Consider the following 27,748-nt stretch of genomic DNA (forward strand, 5'->3'; position numbering starts at 1 on the left):
GTGGTTAGAAAAACATTATCACCCCAATAGCCCATGGCTTCAGCTGCTGTTAACATAATCTGATCACCTCCAGATTTTGAAACTCGCCATACATTTTCCACCTCAGGTTCCCCATCAGAGCGTGCAAATTCTTTACCAATTCTGGCCAGCACAGTGTAGGAGAAAGGTGTGTCTTTAGTTGTGACAGTGGGGGTAGTTTCCCCATCCTCATAGAAAACTTCAGTTTTAATGAGAGGTCTGACATGCACAGCAGCTTCCTTAGCTGTTGTCAATTCTGCCCCAGGGTACATAGGGGCAGACTCCAGGTCATTCACACCCTGTTTCGAGTCCAAATATGAATTTTGCCTCCTCTCCTTTTCCAAGTGAATTTTAAGGTCTGCCACTACGTCTTTCAAAGTGGCAACATGGCCTTGTAGTGACAAAACTAAGTCCTGCAAAGAGGAAATAGTTTTCTTCTCCTGCTCGTGCCATTCCTTTCTCCTTCACTGAAGCGGCTAAACAGGCGCCCAAAACCACCCAAACAAAAGCTTTGCCTTTCCCGGCTTTTGCTCTTGCATCTTTCTGCAGGGCCACAATTCTATCAGCCGCACTCTGGAAATGATGCCAATGTTCACGGGCCCAGTCAAGTACCTGTACAGAGGGGCGGGCACTGTGAGCTTCTGAAAGGTTAAAAAGCCTCTCACTCCGGGCCACTTCTTTTGTTCCCCACAAAACCTTCCCTGGAAAAACGTACACTTTTAAAGGCTTACTCCAAAATAATCTTCTCCAGGAAAAATGCACAAGAGATTTTTCAGGAGAGGTCACACACAAGAAAAAACAACCAACCCGGGCTTCTCAAGGAAGTCACACTCTTTCCCTGAGAGAACCCACACTTGCAAAAGCTTCTCGGCTTTTGTTCCTCAAATTTTCTGTTACAACAGGACAAGCGCCCTGTGTTTCCTAGGGAAGAGTCACTCTGCTTCCCTGAGAGAACACACGCTTTACAAATATCACCACAACTGGGTTTCCCAAAGCAGGGCACTGAGAATTCTCGGGGAGGCCACACTATAACATCAACACTTGTACCCCAGTTAATCTTCCCCGAGAAAGCACACACGTTTAAAGCTTTTGAGACCTCCCACAAGGTACTCAGAGCACGTCTCAGACACACACACACACATCTCGGGGTTCTCAGCAATGCAATAGTCTTGTGTGATCCTTTCACTGCATGGGAATCCTGCCGACTGCACCATAACAATGTCTCAGTCCGGAGAGGGAAGGAGACTCCAGTTCTTTTGAACATTCCCGTGTTGTGAAATGAGAGGCACAAACAAGACCAAAATATCAACAGCTAGGCTATTGATTACATCAATAAAGTGGATGGATCAGAAGGGGAGAGAGAGAAAATAGAGAGAAGAGAGAGAGAGGGAGAGAAGAGGAATTCTATTACCACACCCGTCACCCCCCCCCACAAGACAGTTTGAGTCTGTGGAGGAAAGGTGCTGCAGGAGATGTTGGCTCTGTAGAGAAAGGGTGCTGAGGCTTTGGCTGGAGAAGAGATGTGGTCCTCTGGGCAGCCTCTTCAGCTCCATGAAAATCCCCCCCTCTGCCCCCTTTCTTTCATAATCCTTCTCTCTAAGCACAATCGTGACTACAAAGACTAAACAGTGTTCTCTACTATGCTTATTCTAAACTATTGACTTATGCTAACACTAGATCCTAAATCCTAAATCCTACAACCTATGAACTCACAACAACTTCTATTTAGATATCGTTCAACAAACCTATTCTACTTACAATTCTCTAATCACTAACTTGTACCTATTCATCTACAGCTATTTTACTGTTACCAACTCTTATGAAATCCTTACTTATCCTACTTTATCTTACTTCAAGCACTATCACTATTGTCTACTCTTATGATCTATTCTTATCAATTGCAGTCATCTCCTATTGCATCTCAGGGCCCAGCCTGGCACTGGCAGCAGGGCACACTGCTACTCCTCATCTTCCATGGATATGCAGCAGCAGAAGGCCGTGCGGAAACCTCTGCCCAGCCTGGCCAGGCCCCTGCGCATCCTGCTGGCCATGCGTGCCCTGAATCGCTGCCGAGGCCGGGCCTGGTTGGTGCTGCTTTCGTGGTGCCCAGTGGTCTGTGCTGCGACCTGGTTGGTGCTGTCGTCAGGGTGCTCAGAGTCTTCTGTCAGGGCTTCGCTCCTGGCGGTCTCATAGTCCCCAGAGTCCTCTGACAGGGCTTCGCTGCTGATGGTGTCATAGTCCCCAGAGGTCTCTGAGAGGGCTTTGCTTCTGAGACATGGCTACTCATGGTTTCATAGTCCCTAGATGTCTCTGACCGGGCTTTGCCTCTGAGACCTCTGGGCAGCCTCTTCAGCTCCATGAAAATCCCCCCCTCTGCCCCCTTTCTTTCACAATCCTTCTCTCTAAGCACAATCGTGACTACAAAGACTAAACAGTGTTCTATACTATGCTTATTCTAAACTATTGACTTATGCTAACACTACATCCTAAATCCTAAATCCTACAACCTATGAACTCACAACAACTTCTTCTATTTAGATATAGTTCAACAAACCTATTCTGCTTACAATTCTCTAATCACTAACTTGTACCTATTCATCTACAGCTATTTTACTGTTACCGACTCTTATGAAATCCTTACTTATCCTACTTTATCTTACTTCAAGCACTATCACTATTGTCTACTCTTATGATCTATTCTTATCGATTGCAGTCATCTCCTATTGCATCTCAGGGCCCAGCCTGGCACTGGCAGCAGGGCACACTGCTACTCCTCATCTTCCATGGATATGCGGTAGCAGAAGGCCGTGCGGAAACCTCTGCCCAGCCTGGCCAGGCCCCTGCGCATCCTGCTGGCCATGCGTGCCCTGAATCGCTGCTGAGGCCGGGCCTGGTTGGTGCTGCTTTCGTGACGCCCAGAGGTGTCTGCTGGGGCCTGGTTGGTGCTGCTTTCGTGACGCCCAGTGGTCTCTGCTGCGACCTGGTTGGTGCTGCTTTCGTGGTGCCCAGTGGTCTCTGCTGCGACCTGGTTGGTGCTGTCGTCAGGGTGCTCAGAGTCTTCTGTAAGGGCTTCGCTCCTGGCGGTCTCATAGTCCCCAGAGTCCTCTGACAGGGCTTCGCTGCTGCTGGTGTCATAGTCCCCAGAGTCCTCTGACAGGGCTTCGCTGCTGCTGGTGTCATAGTCCCCAGAGTCCTCTGACAGGGCTTCGCTGCTGCTGGTGTCATAGTCCCCAGAGGTCTCTGCTGGGGCTTCAGTGTTAATGATTTCATTCAGTCCGGAGGTCTCTGCTGGGGCTTGGCTGCTGCTGCGTTGAGAACACTCAACAATCCTCTCTGTCATGCCCAGGGATGTAGTGCTGTGGTAATACCTAAAGGTCTGTGAGGCGTAGTCCCAGACCACCACACGCCGCAGCTCTTCCACATCGTCCTCCATTTCTGGAAGGACTTCTCTCCTCCTGTCCTTGCCAGTCAAGGCCCTCCTCCTGACCTCTGGCCCTTGCAGTTTTCCCTGCACACGTGCAGGCTTGGTGCCTGTGGGACCTGTTGGAGGGGGAGATAACGTTAAGATGATCACGGGGAACACCTTGCCACTCTGCTTGCTTCAGTGCCAGGGGCCTGATTGTCTGCCCTCTGCCGTTCTCCCTCTCCCTCTGCCCTCCTCCACTACTCGACTTACTGTCAGCATGACGGACATTCAGCTCCTGCTGCTTTCTGGTGTTCTTCGCTTTGGCCTCCAGGAGCTCTTTGCCCCTATTTGGTTCTGGCCGCCACAGCTTGCACAGGAGCGTCTGCCACAGGCAGTACAGGATGTTCTGCAGGCAGATTGGAAAGGAGAGAGGCAGGGATTAGGAAAGGCAGCCTGGCTCCCACCTTACACTAAGACACTCCTGGCCATGCCCCTGGCCCCACCTGACTTCTCCTCCCCCCCACCCTATCCCACCCCCATCACCCCATCCTGCTGTGCAGGGCACCCTGCTGGGTGCAGTGGTCACTTACATACAGCAACAGGAACGGACCCACTGTCACGGTCAGTGTAAGTTCCACCAGTATGAGCACTATTAGTACATACAGGTTTTCAACTCTGGAGGGAAGCATGGTGAGGGTGGAGTCACACTCTCCCGAGTGCTCACAACGCTCCCCTGGCACCAGCACAGCTCCGCTCTGCGGTGCCCAGGAACAGGATCCCGACGCTGCTCGGATCTGGCAGGGGCTAAGGCTGCAGAGTGCCCAGAGTGCGCTGCTGCCGCCGACTGCCTGCATCCTCTGAGCCTGCACCCGCTTTTATAGCCACTCTGGCAGAGGTCCCCCACTGTGATGTCATCTTGGGGGTGCATCTTCTATTGTGATGTCATCTGGGAGGACAGCTTCCAGTCTGATGTCATGGGGCAGGAAGTTTCCATGGGGATGCCTGGCACCACCCAGGCCTTCTCTGGCCTGGACAGGCAGGTGGGAGGGGCCCAGGAGGCACTGCAGTGTCCCCCTGGAAGTCAGTGATGGCAGCTGATGGTGCCCACCTTCTGCAGGCCTGGGGACTCTGGAGGTGCCCACTGTGCCAGCCTTGCCACCTGTCCCCACCACCAGAGAGGCAGCCCAGAGTTTGCAGGCACCCAGAGCAGCAACCACTGTGGCAGCCCCTCAGGGCACCCTGGAGAGAGCAGCACAGCCCTCTCACTGCTGCAGAACAGCAGCAAAAGGCCACCCCAGCTTATCCTGTGCTCGTGGAGGACAGCACAGCAGTGGAGAGCCAGGAACCTGCCCTGCACATCCTCAGAACCCACAAGGGCCTTTTCCTGGACTCTCAACAATAAAGTCGTGGGATTGGCTGAGATCTTTGCCCAGGAGCTGGAGGAAGGGAAAGTCATGGCCCCAGATTTGCCTGTGCCAGCGGCAATTACTCCAGCAGCCCCTTGGGACACAGTAGAGAGCTGAGAAGCTGCTCTTTACAGCCTCACAGCCAGGGCTGGGCTTTCACTGGAGCCACACAACAAGATCGTGCACTTGGCCGAGATCTTTGCTCATCAGCAGGAGATCCATCGAGATGTGGCCCAAGTGTGGAAAGCTGTGATGAGCTGCTTCTGGACTCAGAGGAGTTCCCTACAAAGGACATGTTGGGCTGGGCAGTGCTGCCTGTTGTCCAGCACCAGGAGGAACATCCAGCCCGGGCACAAAGTTCTCATGTGCCAAGGGCAGCAATGACTCCAGCAGCCCCTCGGGACACAACGGAGAGCAGAGGACCTGCTCTTCACAACCTCCCGTCCAGGGAAGGGCCTTTCCTGGCCATGGAGAAGATGATCGTGGGCTTGGCTGAGCTCATTGGGCAGGAGCCTGAGCCAGAGGCCAGCACAGCCTCTCCTGCTCCTCTCCCGCACTCCTGGCAGAGGCTGGCAGAGCCCAGCTAGCCCCGGCTGGGCAGCGCCATCCCTCCCACTTCATGAGGGCAAGGAGGGCCCTGCACAGGGCTTCCCATGCTTTCAGCTGCACCGGGGCACAGCCAGAGGAGCAGCAGCCACTGCTGGTGCCAGGAAGCTCCTTGCAGATGGCAGCACCCGGCCCCGAGCCTGCAGCATCCAGAGGCAGCGGCACGCAGCGGGGAGGGGCGACACCGCCCCGAGGGATGGCTGGGGCAGGGACGGTGCCTCTGCCTGGCCTGCATTTCCCATTGCATAGGGTCCAGTTTCAAACAGCTTTGGACTAAGCACCACAGTTGGTTGGGTGGTGGCTATTACCCCATCTATTTTGAGTTCTCCCCAGCACCTTTTATTGTTTGTACCGGACACCCCCTTGTGGGAATTCTGTACGGCACTGTGGTAGGTTGAGAGAGGGCTTAGCTCTCCCTCCTCCACAGAGTAAGAAACCACAGCTAACTCAGTCGAAGAGCAAAAGCTATATATTTACAAGCATATATGGAAAGCAGGTTATATATAACACAATATATACAGGTATTTACAATATATACACAGAAATACACAGCAAAGACAAATAACACAACAAAAATCCCTCCCTCAGGGAGGGATCCCCTCTTTGGAACCCCCTCTCTCCCCCCCTTACCTCCCTTTTTCCCCAAAAAGGGGTTAGAGAGAGAGAAAGGCAAGTTACTAAGGAAAAGAGTTGTTAGCAAGCTTCAAAAGCCCATGCAGGATTAGTGTTTGCTTATCTGAAGGCCAAGTCCAGCAGTTCGCAGAAGAAGCAGGCAGGGAGAACAGGCTGAAACACCAAACTCCCCCAACTCCCAAACCGAACTGAACTGAGGAAAAAATTTTCCAACCGCTTCACAATCTAAAGCTGAATTTTTGTTTATCAACCAATGAAATTCGTTTAGAATATCAGAATGTTTTGGTTCTAGTACCAAAAACATTAGCCAGTGTGTTCCAGCAGTGTTTGTTCTTAAAGGCACAGCCTCAAACGACCACAGTCCACCCCTTTCTAAACAATTTCATTGGCTGTTCGTACTGTCCATCCAATCCAGAACAATATTTACAGTTCGTAAGTTAAGTTCATCGTCCATTCCGGCTATACTCAGATGTAGATGATTCAGAAGTCCAAGAAAATCCAAAATCAAGAAAATGGAAAACAGTTTGTCTCTCCGCAGACGAAGCGAAGAAAAAGGGAAACAGGGACTCAGGGACTCTCAGTTGACTCAGGGCTCTCAGGGTTCTCAGGGTTCGTGCACCGTAGATTCCTCAGGGACTCTTTCCTTTGGACGCGCTGTAGCTGTACAACATTCTGAAATTAAACTCTCTCAGCTAAAGTTAAATCTCTTTGTGGAATACACTGAATTTCACCATTCTCTTGCATTACCCAATAAGTGTGACCCGGACCTTCTGCTGAAACCACCCCTCGGACAGGTTTAGCCTCTCCTGAGGGCGAAAATACCCAAACAGTTTTACCTAACAGATTCTTTTCCCTAACAACAGGAACTCTATCCCCTTCTACTCTCCGTAGCAAATCTGAATGTGCCGGTCCAGCTCGGTTCACTGAACCTCTACTATTCACCAGCCAGGTTGCTTGTGCTAAATGTTTCTCCCAGTTTTTCAAAGATCCACCTCCCATGGCTTTGAGAGTGGTCTTCAACAAACCGTTGTAGCGTTCAATCTTCCCTGCAGCTGGTGCATAGTAAGGAATATGGAAAATCCACTCAATACCGTGCTCTTTTGCCCAGCTCTTTAGAAGGTTGTTCTTGAAATGAGTTCCGTTGTCTGATTCAATCCTCTCTGGAGTTCCGTGTCTCCACAGGATCTGTCTCTCCAAACCGAGAATGGTGCTGCGTGCAGTTGCATGTGGAACTGCATAAGTTTCCAGCCATCCAGTGTTCGCCTCTACCATAGTAAGCACGTACTGCTTACCAGAACGAGAACGTGGTAGAGTGATGTAGTCAATCTGCCAGGCTTCACCATATCTGTACTTGGACCATCTGTCACCATACCACAAGGGCTTAATTCGCTTTGCCTGCTTAATAGCAGCACAAATGTCACAGTCATGGATGACTTGTGTGATGGCATCCATGGAAATGTCTATGGATCTGTCACGAGCCCATTGGTATGTTGCATCTCTGCCTTGATGTCTATCTATTCCATTATCCTTCGAGAGAGTTCCTAGCTGGGCTGCTGACTTGTCTCCAACCATTAGAGCTGGAGCACCTGTATCATAACATCTACCAAGCCAAGCGAGAACTGGCTCCTTATCTGCTCTGAGATAGTCTTTTCTCACATTTCTAAGCTCCTCACGTGGTGAAGAGCAGTCGGTTATGTCATCTTGTTCTTGCTCCTCTGCCTCCTGTTCCTCAACTTGTGGTCCCAACAACCTCTCAAGGATCCCTTTAAGCTGAGAAGCACCACCACTAGCTGCTGTCCTACCAAGAGATGCATCTCGATCCTCTGATGATCTCAATAACTCAGCTATATTTTTAAGACAAATTTTTTCTTCCTCCCCAGCAGAAGAACCTTGCTGTGCATCCCCGTCAGCTCCTGAATCAGCTTTAGTCTTAACCCTTCCTTGTTGTTAAAACTGCTACTTGCTTTACTGGAGCTGTGTTTGGGTTTCCAGCTGCCTTATTATCAGAAGCTGATAAGCTTTGAGACAGATTAGCTGCTTTGGAGGACGCTTCCGCTCCTGCCATGGAAGAAGGAGGAAATGACTTTGCCTCGTTAATGGTGGCTGCCTGGGACACAGGAGCCGCCATGTTTGGGGCTACTGTAGCCCCTGGCTGCTTGCCAGAATCATCACCATTGCTATTCAGAGCTGCCTTGCCGATTGACTTTTTAGCTTTATCTTTAACTGACACAGATTCTCCATTATCATCCTCACTGGATGTTCCTGAAATAGAGCTAGGGTGGCGTTTTCGTCTCTTTGTCCTCCGTCTAATAACAAAACATGCCTTATAAACTTTTCTCTCCCGGTACAGTGTCACTAGCAAATACACATTACTTATCACCAGCAGCAGGACTACACACATCAAGAAAATCAGCTTTGGATCCCAGCCATCACTTAAAATTACCCTTTCACCGAGCGGAATCTTAAACTCTTTTATCTCAATAGGGAGTGTGCTAGATGTAACATTCCTGTACTTTTTAACATAAAAGAATTCCAGGCACTGATCATACAGAAGCCGAATCTTGTACTTAAACCACAAATATAATTTTTGCATTATATATTTACCTATCTTATCGATAATCATACCCAGGCAATACTTGTAGATCAATACACCAAAGACCGAGAAGAGCAGACGCTCAAAAAGCCAAAACACCTTCATGTTTGCTCGTTCGACTTAAGCAAGCAATAAATCAAACTAATTTGTCAGCAAGCCCCGAGTTGGGCAGCCAATAAATGTGGTAGGTTGAGAGAGGGCTTAGCTCTCCCTCCTCCACAGAGTAAGAAACCACAGCTAACTCAGTCGAAGAGCAAAAGCTATATATTTACAAGCATATATGGAAAGCAGGTTATATATAACACAATATCTACAGGTATTTACAATATATACACAGAAATACACAGCAAAGACAAATAACACAACAAAAATCCCTCCCTCAGGGAGGGATCCCCTCTTTGGAACCCACTCTCTCCCCCCCTTACCTCCCTTTTTCCCCAAAAAGGGGTTAGAGAGAGAGAAAGGCAAGTTACTAAGGAAAAGAGTTGTTAGCAAGCTTCAAAAGCCCATGCAGGATTAGTGTTTGCTTATCTGAAGGCCAAGTCCAGCAGTTCGCAGAAGAAGCAGGCAGGGAGAACAGGCTGAAACACCAAACTCCCCCAACTCCCAAACCGAACTGAACTGAGGAAAAAATTTTCCAACCGCTTCACAATCTAAAGCTGAATTTTTGTTTATCAACCAATGAAATTCGTTTAGAATATCAGAATGTTTTGGTTCTAGTACCAAAAACATTAGCCAGTGTGTTCCAGCAGTGTTTGTTCTTAAAGGCACAGCCTCAAACGACCACAGGCACTCAGATCGATCCAGCAGTCTGGGCTTTGATGTTTGCATGACGACACTGGGCCTGGTGGTCCAAGGCCATAACTGTGTGTGGGTTCGACAAGGGATTCAGGAAGCAGTCTGCATCATAGCGTGACACTGTCTCCCTGTGACACTGTAAAAGCAGGTGAAGCTTCACTTTTGTTAGGAAGTGTTAAGAGAGTGAGTCAAGAGAGTAAGTGTCAGAATTTGGATATTGGGCCTGGCAAACCAGACTGATCTGGTGGATTCATGCGCCAGTCATGCCACAGTGGCAGGCTTGGTCAGAGTGAAGTTGTACCAACAGTCACTTTTCTCATTCCCACAGAGTTTGGTGATTTCAACATTGAAGATACTTGGGTCCGAGCTGGCCCTGGCCAGTCCGACCTGCTGCAAACAGTGGATGGAGATGGAGCTCCTGTGATTGCTGAGAAGAACCTGCTGGCCATGTCGGTGTGGGTTTTTCCTGCTGCTGGTGGGGGCAAACCAACCTGAGGGGTGGTCTCTGCTGAGGGGCCTGGTCACACCTACTGGCTCATGTTAGAAACTGGGGACATTCAGTGTATCCCACAGTGGAACGTGACTCTGGCTGAGAGGGGATGAGCTCAGAGGGGGCAACACACATCAATGTATTATAGTCACTGTAGCAATAGTTGTAAGTTGTTCGAAGTGTCTCCCTCCTAGCTTAATACCAACCTAGCATCCAGGACTCGACATACACGCGGCACACCAACCCAGAGAGCTCCTGGGTCATCTCACCTGCACCCATTCCTGCTTCCCTACAGCAATGGACTGTTCCTGATGTCCCTACAGCAATGGCCCCCTGGGCACACTGCAGGCTCATGTTCAGCCTACCATCGACCAGCACCCCCAGGTCTCTCTCTACCTGGCTGCTCTCAGCCACTCTCACCCCAGCCTGTAGCACGGCCTGGGGTTGTTGTGGCCAATGTGCAGAACCTGGCACTTGGATGTGTTCAATCTCCTGCCCTTGGCCTCTGCCCATCTGTCCAGCCTGGCAAGGTCCTTCTGCAGAGCCTCTCCACCCTCCAGCAGATCAACTCCTGCCCCCAGCTTGCTGTCATCTGCACATTTACTGATGATGGACTCAATGCCCTCATCCAGATCATCAATAAAGATGTTAAAGAGCATGCAAAAGTTTAGTTGCCCTGAGGTTTCTGCCGCAAGAAGGGGTCGGAAACGATCAATATGATCCACGAAATCCAACTTTATTGAGCATCAGACACTTCTTATATACCGTAGCCTAGCTGCCGATCCCACCTTCTGCGGTTAAACGTCCTGCTTTCCCATCCTGATGAGATAATCACAAGAATTCTGTTTTACATTCTTCTTTACTTGTTATCGCCTGTAAGGGCGTAGTGACCTTGCTTTGGTATCCTGTTATCCTTTGCAGGGAGCTGCAGGCACAGCTACAAGGCCACGGTGGCCTGGCTGCATCAACACACTAGCTTACTGTGAGCAGTAAATAACAAGATGGAGTGCGGCCTACATGCTCTTGTTCAAACCATTGTTCCATAGAACCATGTCTTTACAAGCCATTCCTCAACAGGTTTCATACAGCTTCACAGACTGCACTGGGTTGGAAGGCAGCCTCCAAGGGCATCTCATCCAAACCCCTGCAGGCAGCAGAGACAGCTCCAGCCAGAGCAGGCTGCACAGGGACACAGCCAGGCTGAGCTTGGATGGCTCCAGGGATGGAGCCTCAAGCACCTCCCTGGGCAGCCTGTGCCAGTGTCTCCCCAGCCTCCCTGTGCAGAGCTTCCTCCTGATGTCCAACCTACCTCTGCCCTGCTCCACTTTCAAACCATTGTCCCTTGTCCTGTCCCCACAGCCCCTTCTGAACAGTCCCTCCCCAGCTGCCTGCAGCTCCCCTGCCGATATTGAAATGCAGCCCTGAGGTTTCCCTGGAGCCTTCTCCTCTCCAGGCTGCACAGCCCCAACTCTCCCAGCCTGTGCCCATAGCAGAGGCTCTCCAGCCCTCTGATCATCTTGGTGGCCTCCTCTGGACTCTCTCCATCAGCTCCAGATCCCTCTTATCCTGGGGTCCCCATAGCTGGGCACAGCCCTGCGGGTGAGGTCTCCCCAGAGCAGAGGGGCAGGATCCCCCCTCTCCAGCTCTGGCCACTCTGCTTTGGATGCAGCCCAGACTGCCCTTGGCCTTCTGTGCTGCCAGTGCCCATTGCTGCCTCCTGTCCAGCTTCTCCCCCACCAGCACCCCCAAGGCCTTCTCTGCAGGGGAGAGTTTGGTATTTGGGGAGCTGACTCAGCTGATCTTTGGGAAGTGTTAAAAATATGAAGAGGAAGTAAAATAAAAGATGAAGAGCAAATCTGAGCTCTGTTTTTGTTGTGATGGAGGGGGGCACTTTGCAGTACCCATGCAGAATACTTCTGGAAAGGTCTTCATTGGAAGGACACTACAAATAGCTGCAGAAAGGCCTTGAAACCAGACCACGTTCCTCCAGCCACAGTTCTAGAGTCACATACATCTCTCTAATAGCTGTGGCTGTGTAAGGCAAGTGGGATATAAAGTCAAACTGAAGCCTGGCAAACTCCCCACAGAGTCACAGAATGGTCTGGGTTAGAGGGAACCTCCAGGGGTCATCCAGTCCAACCCCCTCTGCAGTAAGCAGGGAGGTCCTCAACCAGATCAGGCTGCCCAGAGCCCTCCAGGACCAGCAGTGGATATCTGCATTTCCAGGGACAACTGAATGCCCCCAGGCAGTCTGGAGAGGAGAAGGCTCCCAGGAAACCTTCTGGTGGCCTTCCAGTACCTGCAGGGGGCTCCAAGAAAGCTGGGGAGGGACTTTTGAGGGTGTCAGGGAGGGATAGGACTGGGGGGCATGGAGCAAAAGTAGAAGTGGGGAGATTGAGATTGGATGTGAGGAAGAAGTTGTTCCCCATGAGGGTGGTGAGAGCCTGGCACAGGTTACCCAGGGAGGTGTTTGCAGCCAGGCTGGAGGTGGCTGGGAGCAACCTGCTGTAGTGTGAGGTGTCCCTGCCCATGGCAGGGGGTTGGAGCTGGCAGATCCTTGAAGTCCCTTCCAACCCAAACCATTCCATCATGCCATGAATCATCACACTGGTTCACAGTTGGAGGAGCTTCCAAGACCTTGGAAGTATTTCTGAACACTCCCCAGGCATCTCCAGCTCATTTGGGCTCTTGTGTTCATGTGGGTTCCTGGTAACACAAGCACCGGGGAACACAACTGACAGGCTGTCCTCCAATAATGTTGGATCCGCCTGATCCCCAGTGCCAGGTGATGTTTAACTTAGCCACACACATCTTTGGGGTGCTGCACGAGTCCTGGGGCAGCAAAGAGCCCTCAATGAGCCACAAAAATAGTTCCTGCCCTTTCTTTCCCAGTGGTGAGACCACACCTGCAATTCTGTGCCCAGTTCTGAGCTTCCCACTTCAAGAGGGACAGGGATCTGCTGGAGAGAGCCCAATGGAGGCTATGAGGATGATGAAGGGACTGCAACATCTCTGATATGAAGAAAGGCTGAGAGCCCTGGGGCTGTTTAGTCTGGAGAGGAGAAGGCTGAGAGGGATCTGATCAATGTCTGAGGGGTGGGGGTCAGGATGAAGCTGCCAGGCTCTTTTAAGTGGAGCCAAATAAAAGGACAAGCAGCAGTGGGTACAAGCTGGAAGCCAGGAGGCTCCACCTCAACATGCGGAGAAACTTCTTGGCTACAATGGTGCTGGAGGCCTGGAGCAGGCTGCCCAGAGAGGCTGTGGAGTCTACTCTGGAGCCTTTCCAAACCCACCTGGATGTGCTCCTGTGGGACCTGCCCTGGGTGCCCTGCTCTGGCAGGAGGGTTGGGCTGCATGATCTCAGGAGGTCCCTTCCAGCCCCTAACGTTCTGTGATTCTGTGACTAGTGAAAATACAGCACAGACTTAAATATCTCCCCTTCAGCTCTCCCCATCCTCCTTTGCACCAGCTCCTTCTTTGCTGGAGTGCATCAGACCAGAAAATCCCACTGCTGAGCCTGTGCCACCACCTGTGTGCTTCACAGGCACTGCTGCTGGTGTCGCTCACAACCTGAACTTGAACTCGTACTTCCTATGTAGCCTAGGAAAGGGGAAAGCAGCATTTCTTGGAGCTATTAACTGCTCTAGTGTATGGGGACACTGTGGAATATGCATGACAAGCTTGTCAGGGCTATTTTGCAACAGATTTCACAGAATCACAGAAAACATCCTCTTGGAAGAGACCTCCAAGCTCCCCCAGTCCAGCCCTCCACCCAGCACTGCAGGCTCAGCACCAAACCCTGCCCCTAAGCAGCAGGGCCACAGCTGCTGGAACACCCCCAGGGATGGTGACTCCAGCACTGCCCTGGGCAGCTTCTTCCAGTGTCTGAGATCCCTTCCAGGGATGCTGCAGTTTGGAACCATCGCCTCTGCTCCTGTCCCTTGCCACCAAGGAGCAGAGGCTGCCCCCTCCTCACTCCAGCCTCCCTTCATGGAGCTGCAGAGAGCAATGAGGTCTCTCTCAGCCTCCTCTTCTCCAGCCTGAAAGCTCCCAGCTCCCTCAGCCTTCCTCTACCCCAGGGGCTCCAGACCCTCATTGCCCTTCTCTGGACAGGCTCCAGCCCCTCAATGTCTTTCCTGCAGGGAGGGCTCAGAGCTGAGCACAGCACTCAAGCTGTGGCCTCTCCAGTGCTGAGCACAGGGGGATGGTCACCTCCTGGCCCTGCTGCCCACCCTGCTTCTGACCCAAGCCAGGATGCATTGGCTTTCTTGGCCCCCTGGGCATGTTGGCTCATGGTCAGTGACTGCCAACCAACACCCCCAGGTCCCTCTCCAAGCTGCAGCTTTCCAACCACACATCGCCAGGTCTGGAGGTCAGCCCTGCCCCATGGGGCTCACCTGCCCAGGTCCCCTTGGAATGAGCCCTGCCCCATGGGGCTCACCTGCCCAGGTCCCCTTGGAATGAGCCCTGCCCCATGGGGCTCACCTGCCCAGGTCCCCTTGGAATGAGCCCTGCCCCATGGGGCTCACCTGCCCAGGTCCCCTTGGAATGAGCCCTGCCCCATGGGGCTCACCTGCCCAGGTCCCCTTGGAATGAGCCCTGCCCCATGGGGCTCACCTGCCCAGGTCCCCTTGTAAACCCTCCCTACCCTCTAGCAGATGGATGCAGCCACCCAGCTTGGTGCCATCCTTTTTGCCTCTGTGGGGCATTTAATCTGTTCAGAGCCACAGAACTGTGTGATTTAGATAAAAGGAGCCTTAATGAGAAGCTGTTTCAGACAAGTTGTTAGCATCAGACCTTGTCATTAGCTAGGAATTGCTTCAGCACCAAACAAAGTCTTTGCACTCCTTGACCTCTGCATTGAGAAGCCTTGAAGCAAGGATGAAGCTTCTGCTGCAGGGAACAGAGCTGATAGCCCTCTCCATTTATTGAAAAGGGGACTCCTTATGATGCTCACAGCCTTGGGGAGGGCAGGGGAGAGGCACCAGGAGACATTCTCCTGGCTTCAGCTCGATTCTTGGGTGAAACTCTATGTGCCACATCAATCTGGGCAGTTGGAGTTCAGCCCACGGCAGGATGAAGCCTGATGCCTTTGTCCTGACCTCTGGTAGGCTCAAATACAGAGAGAGATAATATATCTAATACAATTAAATAGGTGCTTTTGGCTGCCTAACAGTCCTTCAGCAGAACCAGGAGCAGTAACATACTAAAAGCACTCTGCTCTATTTTTCAGAGAAATGAATTTGTCCCTTTCTTTTTTTTCCTTTCCTGTTTCTTCACTAAGCTGAAAGCTCTTTAATAAAACCAAGCAGTGCTGAGAGCTCACAGCTCACAGCTCACCTTGGCTCGCAACAAGGAGCTCCACAGTCACCTGAAGGGCTGCACAGGTGATGTGGATTGACCAGACCATTCTATTTGAAGCATTACAACATTGCTGCCTTTGGCTGAAAGCTCTCAAGTGTATTCTATACAATATCCTCTGGAGGGTTCAGCAGGCCAGTGGGGATCAAAAGAAGAGAAAGGAGTGGATCTCACTCATGCTGGGAAAGCATTCTTGCTGGAACTCAGTAACTGGAGACAGGCAGGGAGCTGGGCAGGGAGAAATGGAATGAAGTTCAATAAGGACAAGGGGAGAGACTTGCACCTGGGAAAGAACAACCCCATGGAGCAGGATAGAAAGATCAACACTATGGGGACTGAGCTGCTGGAGAGCAGTGAAGGGGGAAAGGACCTGGGGGTCCTGGTGGATGGGAGGTTGACCATGAGCCAGCAATGAGCTCTGATGACCAAGAAGGCCAAGGGCAGCCTGGGGTGGATCAGAAGGGCTGTGGGCAGTAGGTCAGAGAGGTTCTCCTCCCCCTCTGCTCTGCCCTGCTGAGGCCACAGCTGGAATACTGTGTCCAGTTCTGGGCCCCTCAGGTCAGGAAGGAGCTCAGGGAACTGCTGGAGAGAGTCCAGCACAGAGCCACAAAGATGCTGCAGGCAGTGGAACATCTTCCTCAGGAGGAGAGCCTGAGGGAGCTGAGGGCTCTGGAGCTTGGAGAGGAGGAGCCTGAGGGTGAGCTCCTTGCTGGGGATAAAGCTGTGCAGGGGCAGTGCCCAGAGGCTGGAGCCAGGCTCTGCTGGGGGATGCCCAGTGCCAGCACAAGGGGCAGTGGTGGAAGCTGAGGCAGAGGAAGTGCCATGGACACAGGAGGAAACATTTTGTCCCTGTGAGGGTGCCAGAGCCCTGGAGCAGGCTGCCCAGGGGGGCTGTGGAGTCTCCTTCTGTGGAGATCTTCCAAGCCCACCTGGCTGTGCTCCTGTGTGAGCTGCCCTGGGTGACCCTGCCCTGGCAGGGGCCTGGACTGGATGAGCTTTCAAGGTCCCTCCCTGAACATTCTGTGACTGTGTGATTCAGTGAACTCACAACCAGAAGAGGCTTTGCCATGTCCTGTTGATCATGTCCTGCTAACACATTCAGTGCAGATGCTGCAGGAGGGTCTTTCTGCATCCTATTCAATAACTTCTTTAATCTGCTCTCCTAAATGTCACTCTCTTCAAAACAGGACAACTTTCTCTCTAAGAGGGCTACAAGAAAGCTGGGCAGGGACTTTTGAGGGTGTCAGGGAGTGATAGGACTGGGGGGGATGGAACAAAACTAGGAGTGGAGAGATTCAGATTTGATGTCAGGAAGAGGTTGTTCCCCAGGAGGGTGGTGAGAGCCTGGCACAGGTTGCCCAGGGAGGTGGTGGAAGCCTCCTGCCTGGAGATGTTTGCAGCCAGGCTGGAGGTGGCTGTGAGCAACCTGCTGTGGTGTGAGGTGTCCCTGCCTATGGCAGGGGACTGGAACTGGGTGATCCTTGAGGTCCTTCCAGCCCTAACAGTTCTGTGATTCTATGATTCTTTAGCTCATTGCTGTCTTTTTTATTTGGTAGGCTCACAGCTTTATTTGCAATCCTCTTCTTTTCTATGGTTTTTAAAATGGTGTGGATTCCATCATTCATTTTGCCACTCCTAGTCTCAGGTTCCAGTACCTGTGGTGACCAGTGCTGAAATGATCTATCTCACAGAATCACAGAGTGGTGTGGACTGGGAGTCATCTTTTGAGATCATTGAGTCCAATCTCCTGCCAGAGCAGGGTCAGCCAGGGCAGCTCACACAGGAACACATCCAGGTGGGTTTGGAAGATCTCCAGAGAAGGAGACTCCACAGCCTCTCTGGGCAGCCTGCTCCAGGCCTTCAGTACCCTCCCACCAAAGAAGTTTCTGCTTGTGTTGAGGTGGAATATCCCTTTGATGCCAGACTGTTGTTTGATGGGGAGAATCCTTGTTCCTAGGTCCTGCACAGCAGCAGGACCTGATGCGAATGTTTCTGTCCTTGTGTGGAATACTGTGGATGCCTTCTGTGAGATCTCCCTCCCTGGAGACACACTAACATCTCTTTGACTGGCCAGCCACAGGGGCACTTTGTTCATGGTCTCCACTGCATTTGAAAAGATGGAATGATATAGCTTGGTGACCAATCTTTGTTGGACCATGAGGACAGCATTTTACTGGTTGTATGCTTGCAGATAGAAACCAACCCAGCTGCAACGTTGAAAACAAAGTGCCCTTTAATTCTGTGTTAGGAGTAGTGTGGCCAGGAGAACCAAGGAAGTGATGGTGCCCCTGTACCCAGTACTGCTCAGGCCACACCTTGAATACTGGCGTCAGTTTTGGCTCCCTCACCCCAAGAAGGACATGGAGGGGCTGGAGCAGGTCCAGAGAAGGGCAACCAAGCTGGGGAAGGGTCTGGAGAAGAGGGCTGGGGAGGAGCAGCTGAGGGAGCTGGGGGGGGGTTCAGTGCGGGGAAGAGGAGGCTGAGGGAAGACCTCATTACTCTCTACAGCTCCCTGAGAGGAGTTGGTGGCAGGGTTGGTCTCTGCTCAGGTGCAACAAGTGACAGGACAGGAGAAAACGGCCTCAAGTTTTGCCAGGGGAGGGTGAGGTTGGATATGAGGAAAAAATCCTACCCAGGAAGGGTTCTCAGGCATTGGAACAGGTGCTGGAGTCCCCCTGCCTGGAGGCGTTTCAGAGCTGCCTGGATGTGGTGCTGAGGGCTGTGGTTCAGGGGTGGTGGCTCAGCAAGGGTGGTGGACTGGGAGCTCTGGGTGAGCTTGGCCTTGATGACCTCAAAGGCCACTTCCAGCCTCAACAGCTCTACGATTCTGTGATCCTGAGCTTCAGAAACTATCCAAATCTGCAGGGGGGTTGTTTCCATAAGCACTGAAGTTGACTCCTTAACTCCCCCAAGCAGTTCTGCTGCGTGCTTTGGGGCTTCACTTTTCTTTTGTCGTGGTTTAGACTGGGTGCTGGCCCAGATGCAACTGCGCAGGCCACACCTGGGAGGTCCCAAGGGCTGGGCCCAGCCCAGGGGGTGGTCACAAGGACCAGGTATTCCATTCCCATAATGCCCTGCACCCCTATAAAAAGGCCATGCGGGGTCTTCACTTTCTCTTTCATCCCCTGCTGCTGCCTAGGTAACATGGCGTGAGCCACCTCCCTTGGGCCTGCTCAGGCCCAAGGCTGGGTTGGGGGGGGGAGGAAAGAGCCCTGGGGGGGTTTGGGTGTACCCCCAGGTGGGGATGGGATGTTCTTGGGTATGTTCTGGGATCTCTCTTTGTCATGGTGCTTGTGGGTCTCTGTAAGACTTTCATTGTTGTTTGTTATTGTTTTCCTATTTAAACTTTCCATCACTTTTGCAATCCGTTTGCCTGAGTCGTTATTTCTGCCTGTGGTGGGGAGGGGATCTGCCCCAACCCATTACATTTTTGGCGCACCAACGTGGGGCCAACTGCAGCTCGGATTGCAAAAGATGGAGAGTTTAAATTTAGTTCTGGGCGTCGGTTTGGGTTTGGAAAGTTGGGGCTCAGGTTTTGTTGCCGGGGCGACTGTGTGAACTCCTGTGGACTGCAGAAGGACACCTGGTGCGTGGCTGATGGCATGGAAGTCCCTCCTGTTGCTTGGGAACAGTGAGGGGTGGCTCTTTCTGTGACTTTCTGCCCAGGGTAGCTTAAGAATGCTCGAGTAGCCTAAGAAGGCGAGACCTGCCTTCTCCTCGTTCTCTGCGGAGCGGCAGGGAGCGGAGGAGGGGCAGCGGCAAGCAGAGCGTGGTCGGCCCGCGGCCGCTGCGGGGGGCGGACACCCGCGGCGAGCGGGCAAGCGACTGCTGGAGGTGACTCGGACTCTGCATCGCGGCGACAGAGACGGCGGGGGCCGGGCCGGGCCGCGTTCAAGCGGCGGCGGCGGCACCGCCCGAGCCGGGCTGCGTTCAGGCGGCGGCGGCAGCTGTAAATCTTTCCCTGGTGTTTTCGGGCATCTTCTGAAAACGGCGCCGAGCACCTGGCTCCGCCTCCTCTCTTCTCAGCGAGCTGTGCTGCAGCCGCCCCCTCCGGGGGAGGGCTGTGAACCGGATGCGGTGATGCCTCGGTATGCGAACGCCCCGTGGGGGGGCGATGTGCCTGCGATGTGCATTGGTGTAGCTTTGGACTGGCCAGAAGCGGTCGGTTGTGGTTCCCTGGAGGGACGGAAAAAGCGGTCGTGGAGCCTGATTGCTCCGGCCGGCTTGCCCCAGGGGTGGAAAAAGCCGCTGAGAAACTGTAAATGCAGATAAAGGCTTGGCTGAGAAGTTGTGAGGTGTTTCCAGGTGACCAGGATGTCCCAAGGAGTCCACAAGGAATTCACACTGCAGGAGGAGGACTGCGTCGCTGGGAGGTTCCATCATATGAGGAAGAACAACTGGAATGGACTGATGCTTGAGCCTGAATGAGAGACTGTGTGGAAGGACGCCCAGAAGAAGACATGGACTGTTGCTAGATATGTCATAAGAAGAGTTCTAATTTGATGATATGTTCTGGGTGCAGGGATTATGGTATGGAATAAGGGGTGGTCTGTCGTGGTTTAGGCTGGGTGCTGGCCCAGATGCCACTGCGCAGGCCACACCTGGGAGGTCCCAAGGGGTGGGCCCAGCCCAGGGGGTGGTCACAAGGACCAGGTATTCCATTCCCATAATGCCCTGCTCCCCTATAAAAAGGCCATGCGGGGTCTTCACTTTCTCTTTCATCCCCTGCTGCTGCCTAGGTAACATGGCGTGAGCCACCTCCCTTGGGCCTACTCAGGCCCAAGGCTGGGTTGGGGGGGGGAGGAAAGAGCCCTGGGGGGGTTTGGGTGTACCCCCAGGTGGGGATGGGATGTTCTTGGGTATGTTCTGGGATCTCTCTCTTTGTCATGGTGCTTGTGGGTCTCTGTAAAACTTTCATTGTTGTTTGTTATTGTTTTCCTATTTAAACTTTCATCACTTTTGCAATCCGTTTGCCTGAGTCGTTATTTCTGCCTGTGGTGGGGAGGGGACCTGCCCCAACCCATTACATCTTTCTTTCTTTCTTTTCTTTCTTTCTTGCTTCCTTTCTTTCTCTCTTTCTTCCTCTTTCTTCCTTTCTTTCTTTCTCTTTCTTCCTTTCTTTCTTTCTCTTTCTTCCTTTCTTTCTTTCTCTTTCTTCCTTTCTTTCTTTCTCTTTCTTCCTTTCTTTTTCTTCCTCTCTCTCTTTCTTCCTTTCTTTCTTTCTTCCTTTCCTTCTTTCTTTTTTTCCTTTCCTTCTTTCCTTCTTTCTTTCTTCCTTTCCTTCTTTCTTTCTTCCTTTCCTTCTTTCTTTCTTTCTTCCTTTCCTTCTTTCTTCCTTTCTTCCTTTCCTTCTTTCTTCCTTTCTTCCTCTTTCTCTCTTTCTCCCTTTTTCTTTCTCCCTTTCTTCTTTCCTTCCTTCCTTTCTTTCTTTCTCTTTCTCTTTTTTCTTCCTTTCTTCCTTTCTTTCTTTCTTCCTTTCTCTCTTTTTTTCCTTCCTTCCTTCCTTCTTTCTTTCTTTCCTTCCTTCTTTCTTTCTTTCCTTCCTTCTTTCTTTCTTTCCTTCCTTCTTTCTTTCTTTCCTTCTTTCTTTCTTTCTTTCCTTCCTTCTTTCCTTCTTTCTTTCTTTCTTCACTTCATGTGGCACAGAAGTCTCAGCTTAGCTAGAAGCTCTCTTGCTCCAGTGCTGGGCAGGGGCTGCTCTCAGGTTTGCTGCACAGCAAATTAGAAGATCACTTCCAATTGCATGCCCTCAGCAGCAGTGAACAGAGCCTCTGCTTGGCTTTGCTCTTTCTACACTTCACCAGTCTTAGCAGTGGGAGCTGTGCCCACAGGCAGCTCTGCTTCTCATGCCTGCAAGGAACCAGCTGGTCTTCCCCACTCAGGACCTGTTAGCCTTGATGAGAAGATCCTGCAGCCTGACAAGAGCTGCACTCAATGTCTGGGACAATAAATGAGGAGGAATCATCTGGGGAGAAAGCTGGCTGCTGCTCTTCTGCTCAAGGCCACACTGTGATGTTTCCAGGCAAGAGAGAGTTTGCTGTTTGTGCAGCAGATCTTCAGCTGTGGCTGCTTACAGAAATACAGAAGGGATTGGCTTGGAAGGGACCTCAAAGCTCAGCCAGCTCCAGCCCCCTGCCACCAGCACAGGCTGCTCAAGGCCTCATCCAGCCTGGTCCTGGAAACCTCCAGGCAGGAGGCAGCCACAGCCTCCCTGGGCAGCCTGTGCCAGAGTCTCCCCAGCCTCACTCTCAACAATTCCTTCCTCATCTCCAGGCTCAGTCTCCCCTCTCCCAGCTCAAAGCCATTGTTCCTCAGCCTGGCACTCCCAGCCCTTGTCACAAGTCCCTCCCCAGCTCCCCTGCAGCCCTTCAGGTCCTGGCAGGCTGCTCTGAGGTCTCCCTGGAGCCTTCTCTTCTCCAGGCTGAACAGCCCCAACTCTCCCAGCCTGGCCCCACAGGGGAGGTTCTGCAGCCTCTGCTCATCTTGGTGGCCTCCTCTGGAGCCCCCCCAGCACGTGTCCCCCAGGGCCCTGGGGACACGTTTATGGTTTTCGCTGGAGGAGCCGTTTGAATGCCCGAGGGGTGGAGGCGATTTTGATTCTGTACCGCGGCGGTAGAGGTGGCTGGAGCCCTGCTGTACGCGCGGGTTGCGGCGGCGGAGGGGCCGGGCCGTGCGCTCAGAGCGGCCACGGCGGCTCGGGCCGTCCCGTCGGGCTGCGGCGGTGGCGGGTTGGGCCGCCCGGGCCGTGCACTCGGGCTGCGGCGCGGCCGGCCCTGGTCTCTTCCCCGACTTTTTTCGGACGAGTTCCGAAAACGGTGCCTAGCACCTGGCTCCACCTCCCTTCTTCTCAGCAGGTTGTGGAGCAGCCCCTCCCTTTTCCGGGGTGGGGCTGTGTAGTTGGAGCTTCTTCGCTTTACTTGTCCCCTTTGACTTGGAGAAAGGTACACAAGAGACTCAACAAGTTTCTTGTATTATGCTTCTATTTCAGCGCCGGATACAGGTAGAATCATTTCAAAAGGCCTGTGTGTCTTCAGACAGCTTTGGGCAAACCTTTATACAAAAAGTTGTCTATTTGTCATGACAGAGGTATGTCAACATTTTGCAGACAAGTCCAGGTGTCCATTATCTAATACAAAAACTATCTTGTCTAGGACTAACAGAAGTAAATCACTAAAAGTCCTGCTACTCCTTATCTATGCAGAGGCAGTCTGCCAACTCCTCTCCCCCTCCCTGCATTCCAGCATTCAGCTAACGAGGAAAATTCTTATCTACTTGGTTATTCTGTTAATGAGAATTTTCTGTTCATCAGTTCCCCCCTTTCTTACAGCCAAGAGTATATTCCTATACTATATTTTCTTAAAATAATGCCCTGTTTCCAGCTCATGCCTGAGTTTATCATTTTTGTACTTCTGGTAGGATTCTACACTGCTCTTTCCAGCACACATAATTATCTTAACCAAAACTAACAATAATATTATTAATAAAATAATCATTACAATTCCCAGCAACAGCTGTTTAAGCCAGAGCATATTGGGCATCCATGAGGTTAACTCTTCCCAGAGATCTGATAATCCATATGACGTATCATCCTTGCTCACCTCATGTAATACTTTCCCCTGTTCCCATATATTTTGTACATCAGTTTTAATTTGTCCTGACTTATCTACATAGGTGCAACAAGTGGTGTTTATCAAGGTGCACACCCCTCCCATTTCAGCTGTAATCATATCCAAAGCCAGCCTGTTTTGCAGTGACACACTGCTCACAGACTTAACTTCCACCTGCAGATTCTGCACCGCATCAGCTGCTGAATTAGCAATGATTGCCATTGGAGCTGATGTATTTACTATTGCTTTTTCAAGTTGTGCAACGCCTAGTGCAGGGATCAATGCTCGAACAAAAGTGTGATAGCCAGTGTTGTATCTGACAAGGGGATTTGCTGTCCTTCTGTGTCTTCTCCAAAGAGTTCTCCGATATCCTCTAGGCAGGATCTCATGATGGACAGTGAGTTGTGGGGTTAAGTAGCCTGCAGTGCAAACTCCTGTCCATTTTGGGGGTAAGCTTTTTCTGGCATACCCATCTCCACATAACCACCAATATCCATAAGGGAGTAAGCAACTAATTTGACTTAACAGGGCTACACCAGCCCCTACAACATCCAGCCTGTTTTCTTTAGAAGAGGTACAGCCATTTCCCTGAACCCATGGATTGACACCTGAGACTTCTCCAGGGGAAGAGTAATTCCAACTGCAGCCCAACCCTGTTAAGTTTCGCCATCCTACCTTATTTTCACTAATTTCATTACTTTCTACAAAAAGGGTTCGTGAAGGATCTACAATTAATAAGTCAAACTTTGGACCCAGGCTTTCTGAGCTATCTTTCCCATGCTGACAATTGTGGAAGTTACTATCAGATGTAGTCACCCAGTCTGGTGGCCCCCAAGTCCAATTCATTGAGGCTACCCCAAATAAAGGGGTCCTCATTTGGCCTCGAGGAAGTTCAGTGCATATCCAACAGTTAGAGAGATTAGTTTGCAAAGCCAATTCTTGACTAACATTTAAGTACATATTTCCTTCCCATCCCTCAATAGTATCAATCAACAAACAAATCACAATTATCGATACAACTTGAGCTTCAGGGGCCCCTGGGATTCGAGTTTCCATTCTCTCGCTGAGGTCTTCTTGACTCTGGTGTGGTGAATCCAAGCAGCTTGTTCCTTGATTTTGATGGCTGTGAAGGATGTCAGTAACACCTGGTATGGTCCAGTCCGCTTGGGCTCCAGCGGGTTCTCTGAAAGAGATCTGATATAGACATAATCTCCAGGTTCCACATCATGGACTGGTCTGTCTAACCCTCTCACATGGGTTCCAATCACCTGCTTGTTGACAATGCTCAGGTTCTTATAAATTTGCTGAACATACTTGTTCAACATTTCCTCTCTAAATTGCCCTGCTTCAGAAGGGTCCATAGTGCCTACTACGTAAGGTCTTCCAAACAGGATTTCAAATGGGCTCAACCCTTCCTTTATTCTTTGCTTAGTTTGAATTCACAGCAGGGCACTCGGTAATGCTTGTGGCCAAGGCAGGTTTGCTTCCTGTCCAATTTTTACTATCTGATTTTTGATTAAGTGGTTCATTTTCTCCACTTGCCCACTCGAATGTGGATTGTAGGGGGTGTGGAGTTGCCAATCAATCCCTAAAATTTTGCTCACTTGCTGTACCACCTTGGCCACAAAATGAGGTCCCCTGTCTGAGGAAATAGCAGCAGGTACCCCAAAACAAGGTATTATCTCTTGTAACACTGCCTTAGTAACCTCCCGTGCTTTGTTTGTGCGGCAGGGAAATGCTTCTGGCCAACCAGAGAAGGTGTCAGTGAGTACCAGCAGGTACCTGTATCCCCCCTTTCTTGGGAGTTCAGTAAAATCAATTTGCCATTGTTGTCCTGGATTTCCTTTGCTAATTTGTCCCAGTCTAACTCCTCTTCTTACTTTGGGGTTAGCCTTAAGACTAACCGGGTTACCTGTTCTACTGTGGTGTATAACTTCCATGCTATACTCTCCTGAACCAATTTTCGATACAGGACTTCTGCTCCCCAGTGAGTCTTTGCATGTTCCATCTGAACAAAAGCCCAGAGAAGGTTAGTGGGAATGATTAATTTCCCATCCGGTGTCCTGGCCCAGCCCTTTCCTATCCTATCCCCCAAAAGGTCTTTAATTAATTTCTGATCCTCTGTGCTGTACACAGGTTCTGGCTCTTTTTGCTCAATTGACAGTTTGCCATCTGGGATCAAAACAAACTCTGACACCTTCCTCCTCTCCCTGGCCACTCTTTTTGCTGTTTCATCTGCCAGTCTGTTGCCTCTTTCTTGATCAGTATTCCCTTTTTGGTGTGCTTTGCAGTGCATTATGGCTACTTTGCTTGGCTTCTGCACTGCTTCTAGCAGCCTCAGTATTTCTTCTGCATGCTTAATACCTTTTCCTTGAGATGTCAACAGTCCTCTTTCCTTCCAAATGGCTCCATGGGCATGTACCACCCCAAAGGCATACTTGGAGTCAGTCCATATGTTTGCACTTTTCCCTTGGGAAAGCTCAAGGGCTCTGCTGAGTGCTATTATCTCTGCCTTTTGAGCGGAGGTGTTACTTGGTAGGGCTTCTGCCTCGATTACCTCTTCTGCAGTAGTTACAGCGTACCCAGCTTTTCTTTCTCCCTGAGTCACAAAACTGCTTCCATCAGTGTACCAGTTATGGTCTGCCTTTTCCAGGGGTTCTTCCTTCAGGTCAGGTCTGCTGGAATAAGTGGCCTCAATTGTTTCCAAACAATCGTGAATAACTGGTTCTCCATCACCACCCTGGAGGAAAGAGGCTGGATTGACAAAGTTAGCAACTTTAATTTCTACATCATCCTGCTCCACTGGGATGGCTTGGTATTTAAGAAATCGTTGTGGAGACAGCCAGTGTCCTCCCTTGGCTTCTAGAACAGCAGAGATGGTGTGTGATACCAGGACCGTGATCTTCTGCCCCATCGTGAATTTGCGAGACTCTTGAATGTTAATTGCAACTGCTGCCACGGCCCTCAGGCATCCTGGCCATCCCTTGCTTACCTCATCCAGTTGTTTAGAGAGGTATGCCACTGCCCTTCGGTAGGGTCCTAAGGTTTGTGCTAGGACTCCGAGTGCTATCCCTTGGCTTTCATGGGAATACAATAAAAAAGGTTTAGTGACATCAGGTAGGCCTAGTGCTGGTGCCCTCATCAATTCCTTCTTTAAGGTATGGAAAGCCTGTTCAGCTTCCCCATTCCATTGCAAGTCCTTATCAGTCTCTTTCAATAATTCACAGAGGGGTTTCACAAGCAGGCCATAATTATAAATCCACAACCGGCACCACCCTGTCATTCCCAAAAAGGTTCGGAGTGCCTTTACTGTGTTTGGCAGGGGGATAGAACAGATGGCCTCCTTTCTTTCTGGGCCCAGCACTCGTTGTCCTGCTGTTAATTCATATCCCAAGTAGGTTACTTGCTGCTGTACTATTTGGGCCTTCTGTGGGGAAACTCGATACCCATTCAGTCCCAGGAAATTCAGCATACTCACAGTCCACCTTTCACAATCCGTCCTGGTCTTGGTGGCCAGCAGGATGTCATCTACATACTGTAGCAGAACTCCGTTGCCTTCTGGCTTGTTCCACCTTTCTAATTCTTTTGCAAGCTGATTTCCAAAGATAGTAGGACTGTTCTTAAATCCTTGAGGCAAGACTGTCCAAGTTAATTGACACTTTCGGTTAGTTTCTGGGTTCTCCCATTCAAAGGCAAACAGTGGCTGGCTCTCGGGGGCCAGGGGTAAACAGAAAAAGGCATCTTTTAGATCCAAGACGGTAAACCATTCTAATTCTGTTCTTAATTGAGTCAAGAGGGTGTATGGGTTTGCCACCACAGGATGGATATCCTTTGTTATTTTATTGATAGCCCTTAGGTCCTGCACTAACCGATACCCTCCAGCTGCTTTCCTTACAGGTAAAATTGCAGTACTGTAAGCTGATTCACACTCTGTTAGCAGCCCATACTTTAAGAATTTTTCTACAATAGGCAAAACTCCTTCCCTATCTTCTTTCCTTAAAGGATATTGTTTTAATCTAACTGGTGGAGCTCCAGGCTTAAGATCTATTACCACAGGTAGGGCATTTTTAGCCCTTCCAGGCTGCTCAGTGTCCCAGACTCCAGGATATATTTGATCTTTTATGCTTTCTCTTATTCTGTTTTTCTCTTGTCGAGGGCTCATTAATGCAAGACTTAAAACCTCAATCAACTGTTCCTCCCTTACTCTGAATTCTACCTTCCCCTTATTAAATTTAATTTCAGCTCCCAATGCTTCCAACAAATCCCTCCCCAGCAATGACTTTGGGGCATTTGGCATATATAAAAATTGATGTAAGCCCCAAGTTTTACCATATTTATATTTAAGAGGTTTAAAAAAATATGCCTTCTCAGTCTGACCTGTAGCCCCTACCACAGAAACATAGCTCTGATCCAAAGGCAGCAGTGCTTGATTTAAGACTGAAAAGGTTGCTCCGGTGTCCACTAAGAATTCCAGTTTATTTTCTTGTTCCCCTAGCTTCATTAAAACCAGAGGCTCTGCTAGGGTATTTATAGTCTCCTCTGGTCCTCCCTAGTCTTCCTCTTCTAGTTGTGCCTGCATTCTATTTTTCCTTTTCCTCTCTGGACATTCTCTTTTCCAGTGTCCCTTCTCTTTGCAGATCGCACACTGATCTTTTTCCAACCATACTCTGTTAGTCCCTTTAGTCTCCTTACTTTCCTGTAACGCTGCTACCAACATTCTCTTCTCTTTTCTCCTGTTTTCTTCTTCCCTGTTAGAGAATGCTCTCCATGCTACATCCAAAAGTGCCTCTAAATCCCTTCCCTGCGGGGGTGACAACTTTTGCAACTTCT

At 50.7% G+C, this 27,748-nt stretch overlaps 2 protein-coding genes across 2 annotated transcripts in view; one reads left to right on the forward strand and one right to left on the reverse strand.

Annotated features, from left to right (window-relative positions):
* LOC128898080 (glycerophosphoinositol inositolphosphodiesterase GDPD2-like) overlaps window positions 1-663 on the forward strand; it is a 39,443-nt gene extending 38,780 nt beyond the window's left edge. The window contains exon 12 of the mRNA XM_054169481.1: window positions 568-663. Coding sequence (XP_054025456.1) covers window positions 568-663 — 96 coding nt within the window. The remainder of the gene's footprint in view (window positions 1-567) is intronic.
* A 1,313-nt stretch (window positions 664-1,976) lies between these two features.
* LOC128898081 (uncharacterized) lies at window positions 1,977-27,282 on the reverse strand. The gene is made up of 8 exons (XM_054169482.1): window positions 25,476-27,282; window positions 21,951-22,100; window positions 19,381-19,487; window positions 4,015-4,099; window positions 3,695-3,830; window positions 3,387-3,558; window positions 2,790-3,233; window positions 1,977-2,283 (listed from the first exon to the last, which is right to left on the reverse strand). The coding sequence occupies exons 1-8, from the start codon at window positions 27,213-27,215 to the stop codon at window positions 1,977-1,979; spliced, it is 3,141 nt and encodes a 1,046-aa protein (XP_054025457.1). The 5' UTR covers window positions 27,216-27,282.
* Between the last annotated feature and the right edge of the window lie 466 nt (window positions 27,283-27,748).

This window comes from Dryobates pubescens, chromosome 18 (genome assembly GCF_014839835.1).
Source record: "Dryobates pubescens isolate bDryPub1 chromosome 18, bDryPub1.pri, whole genome shotgun sequence".
Taxonomy (NCBI): domain Eukaryota; kingdom Metazoa; phylum Chordata; class Aves; order Piciformes; family Picidae; genus Dryobates; species Dryobates pubescens.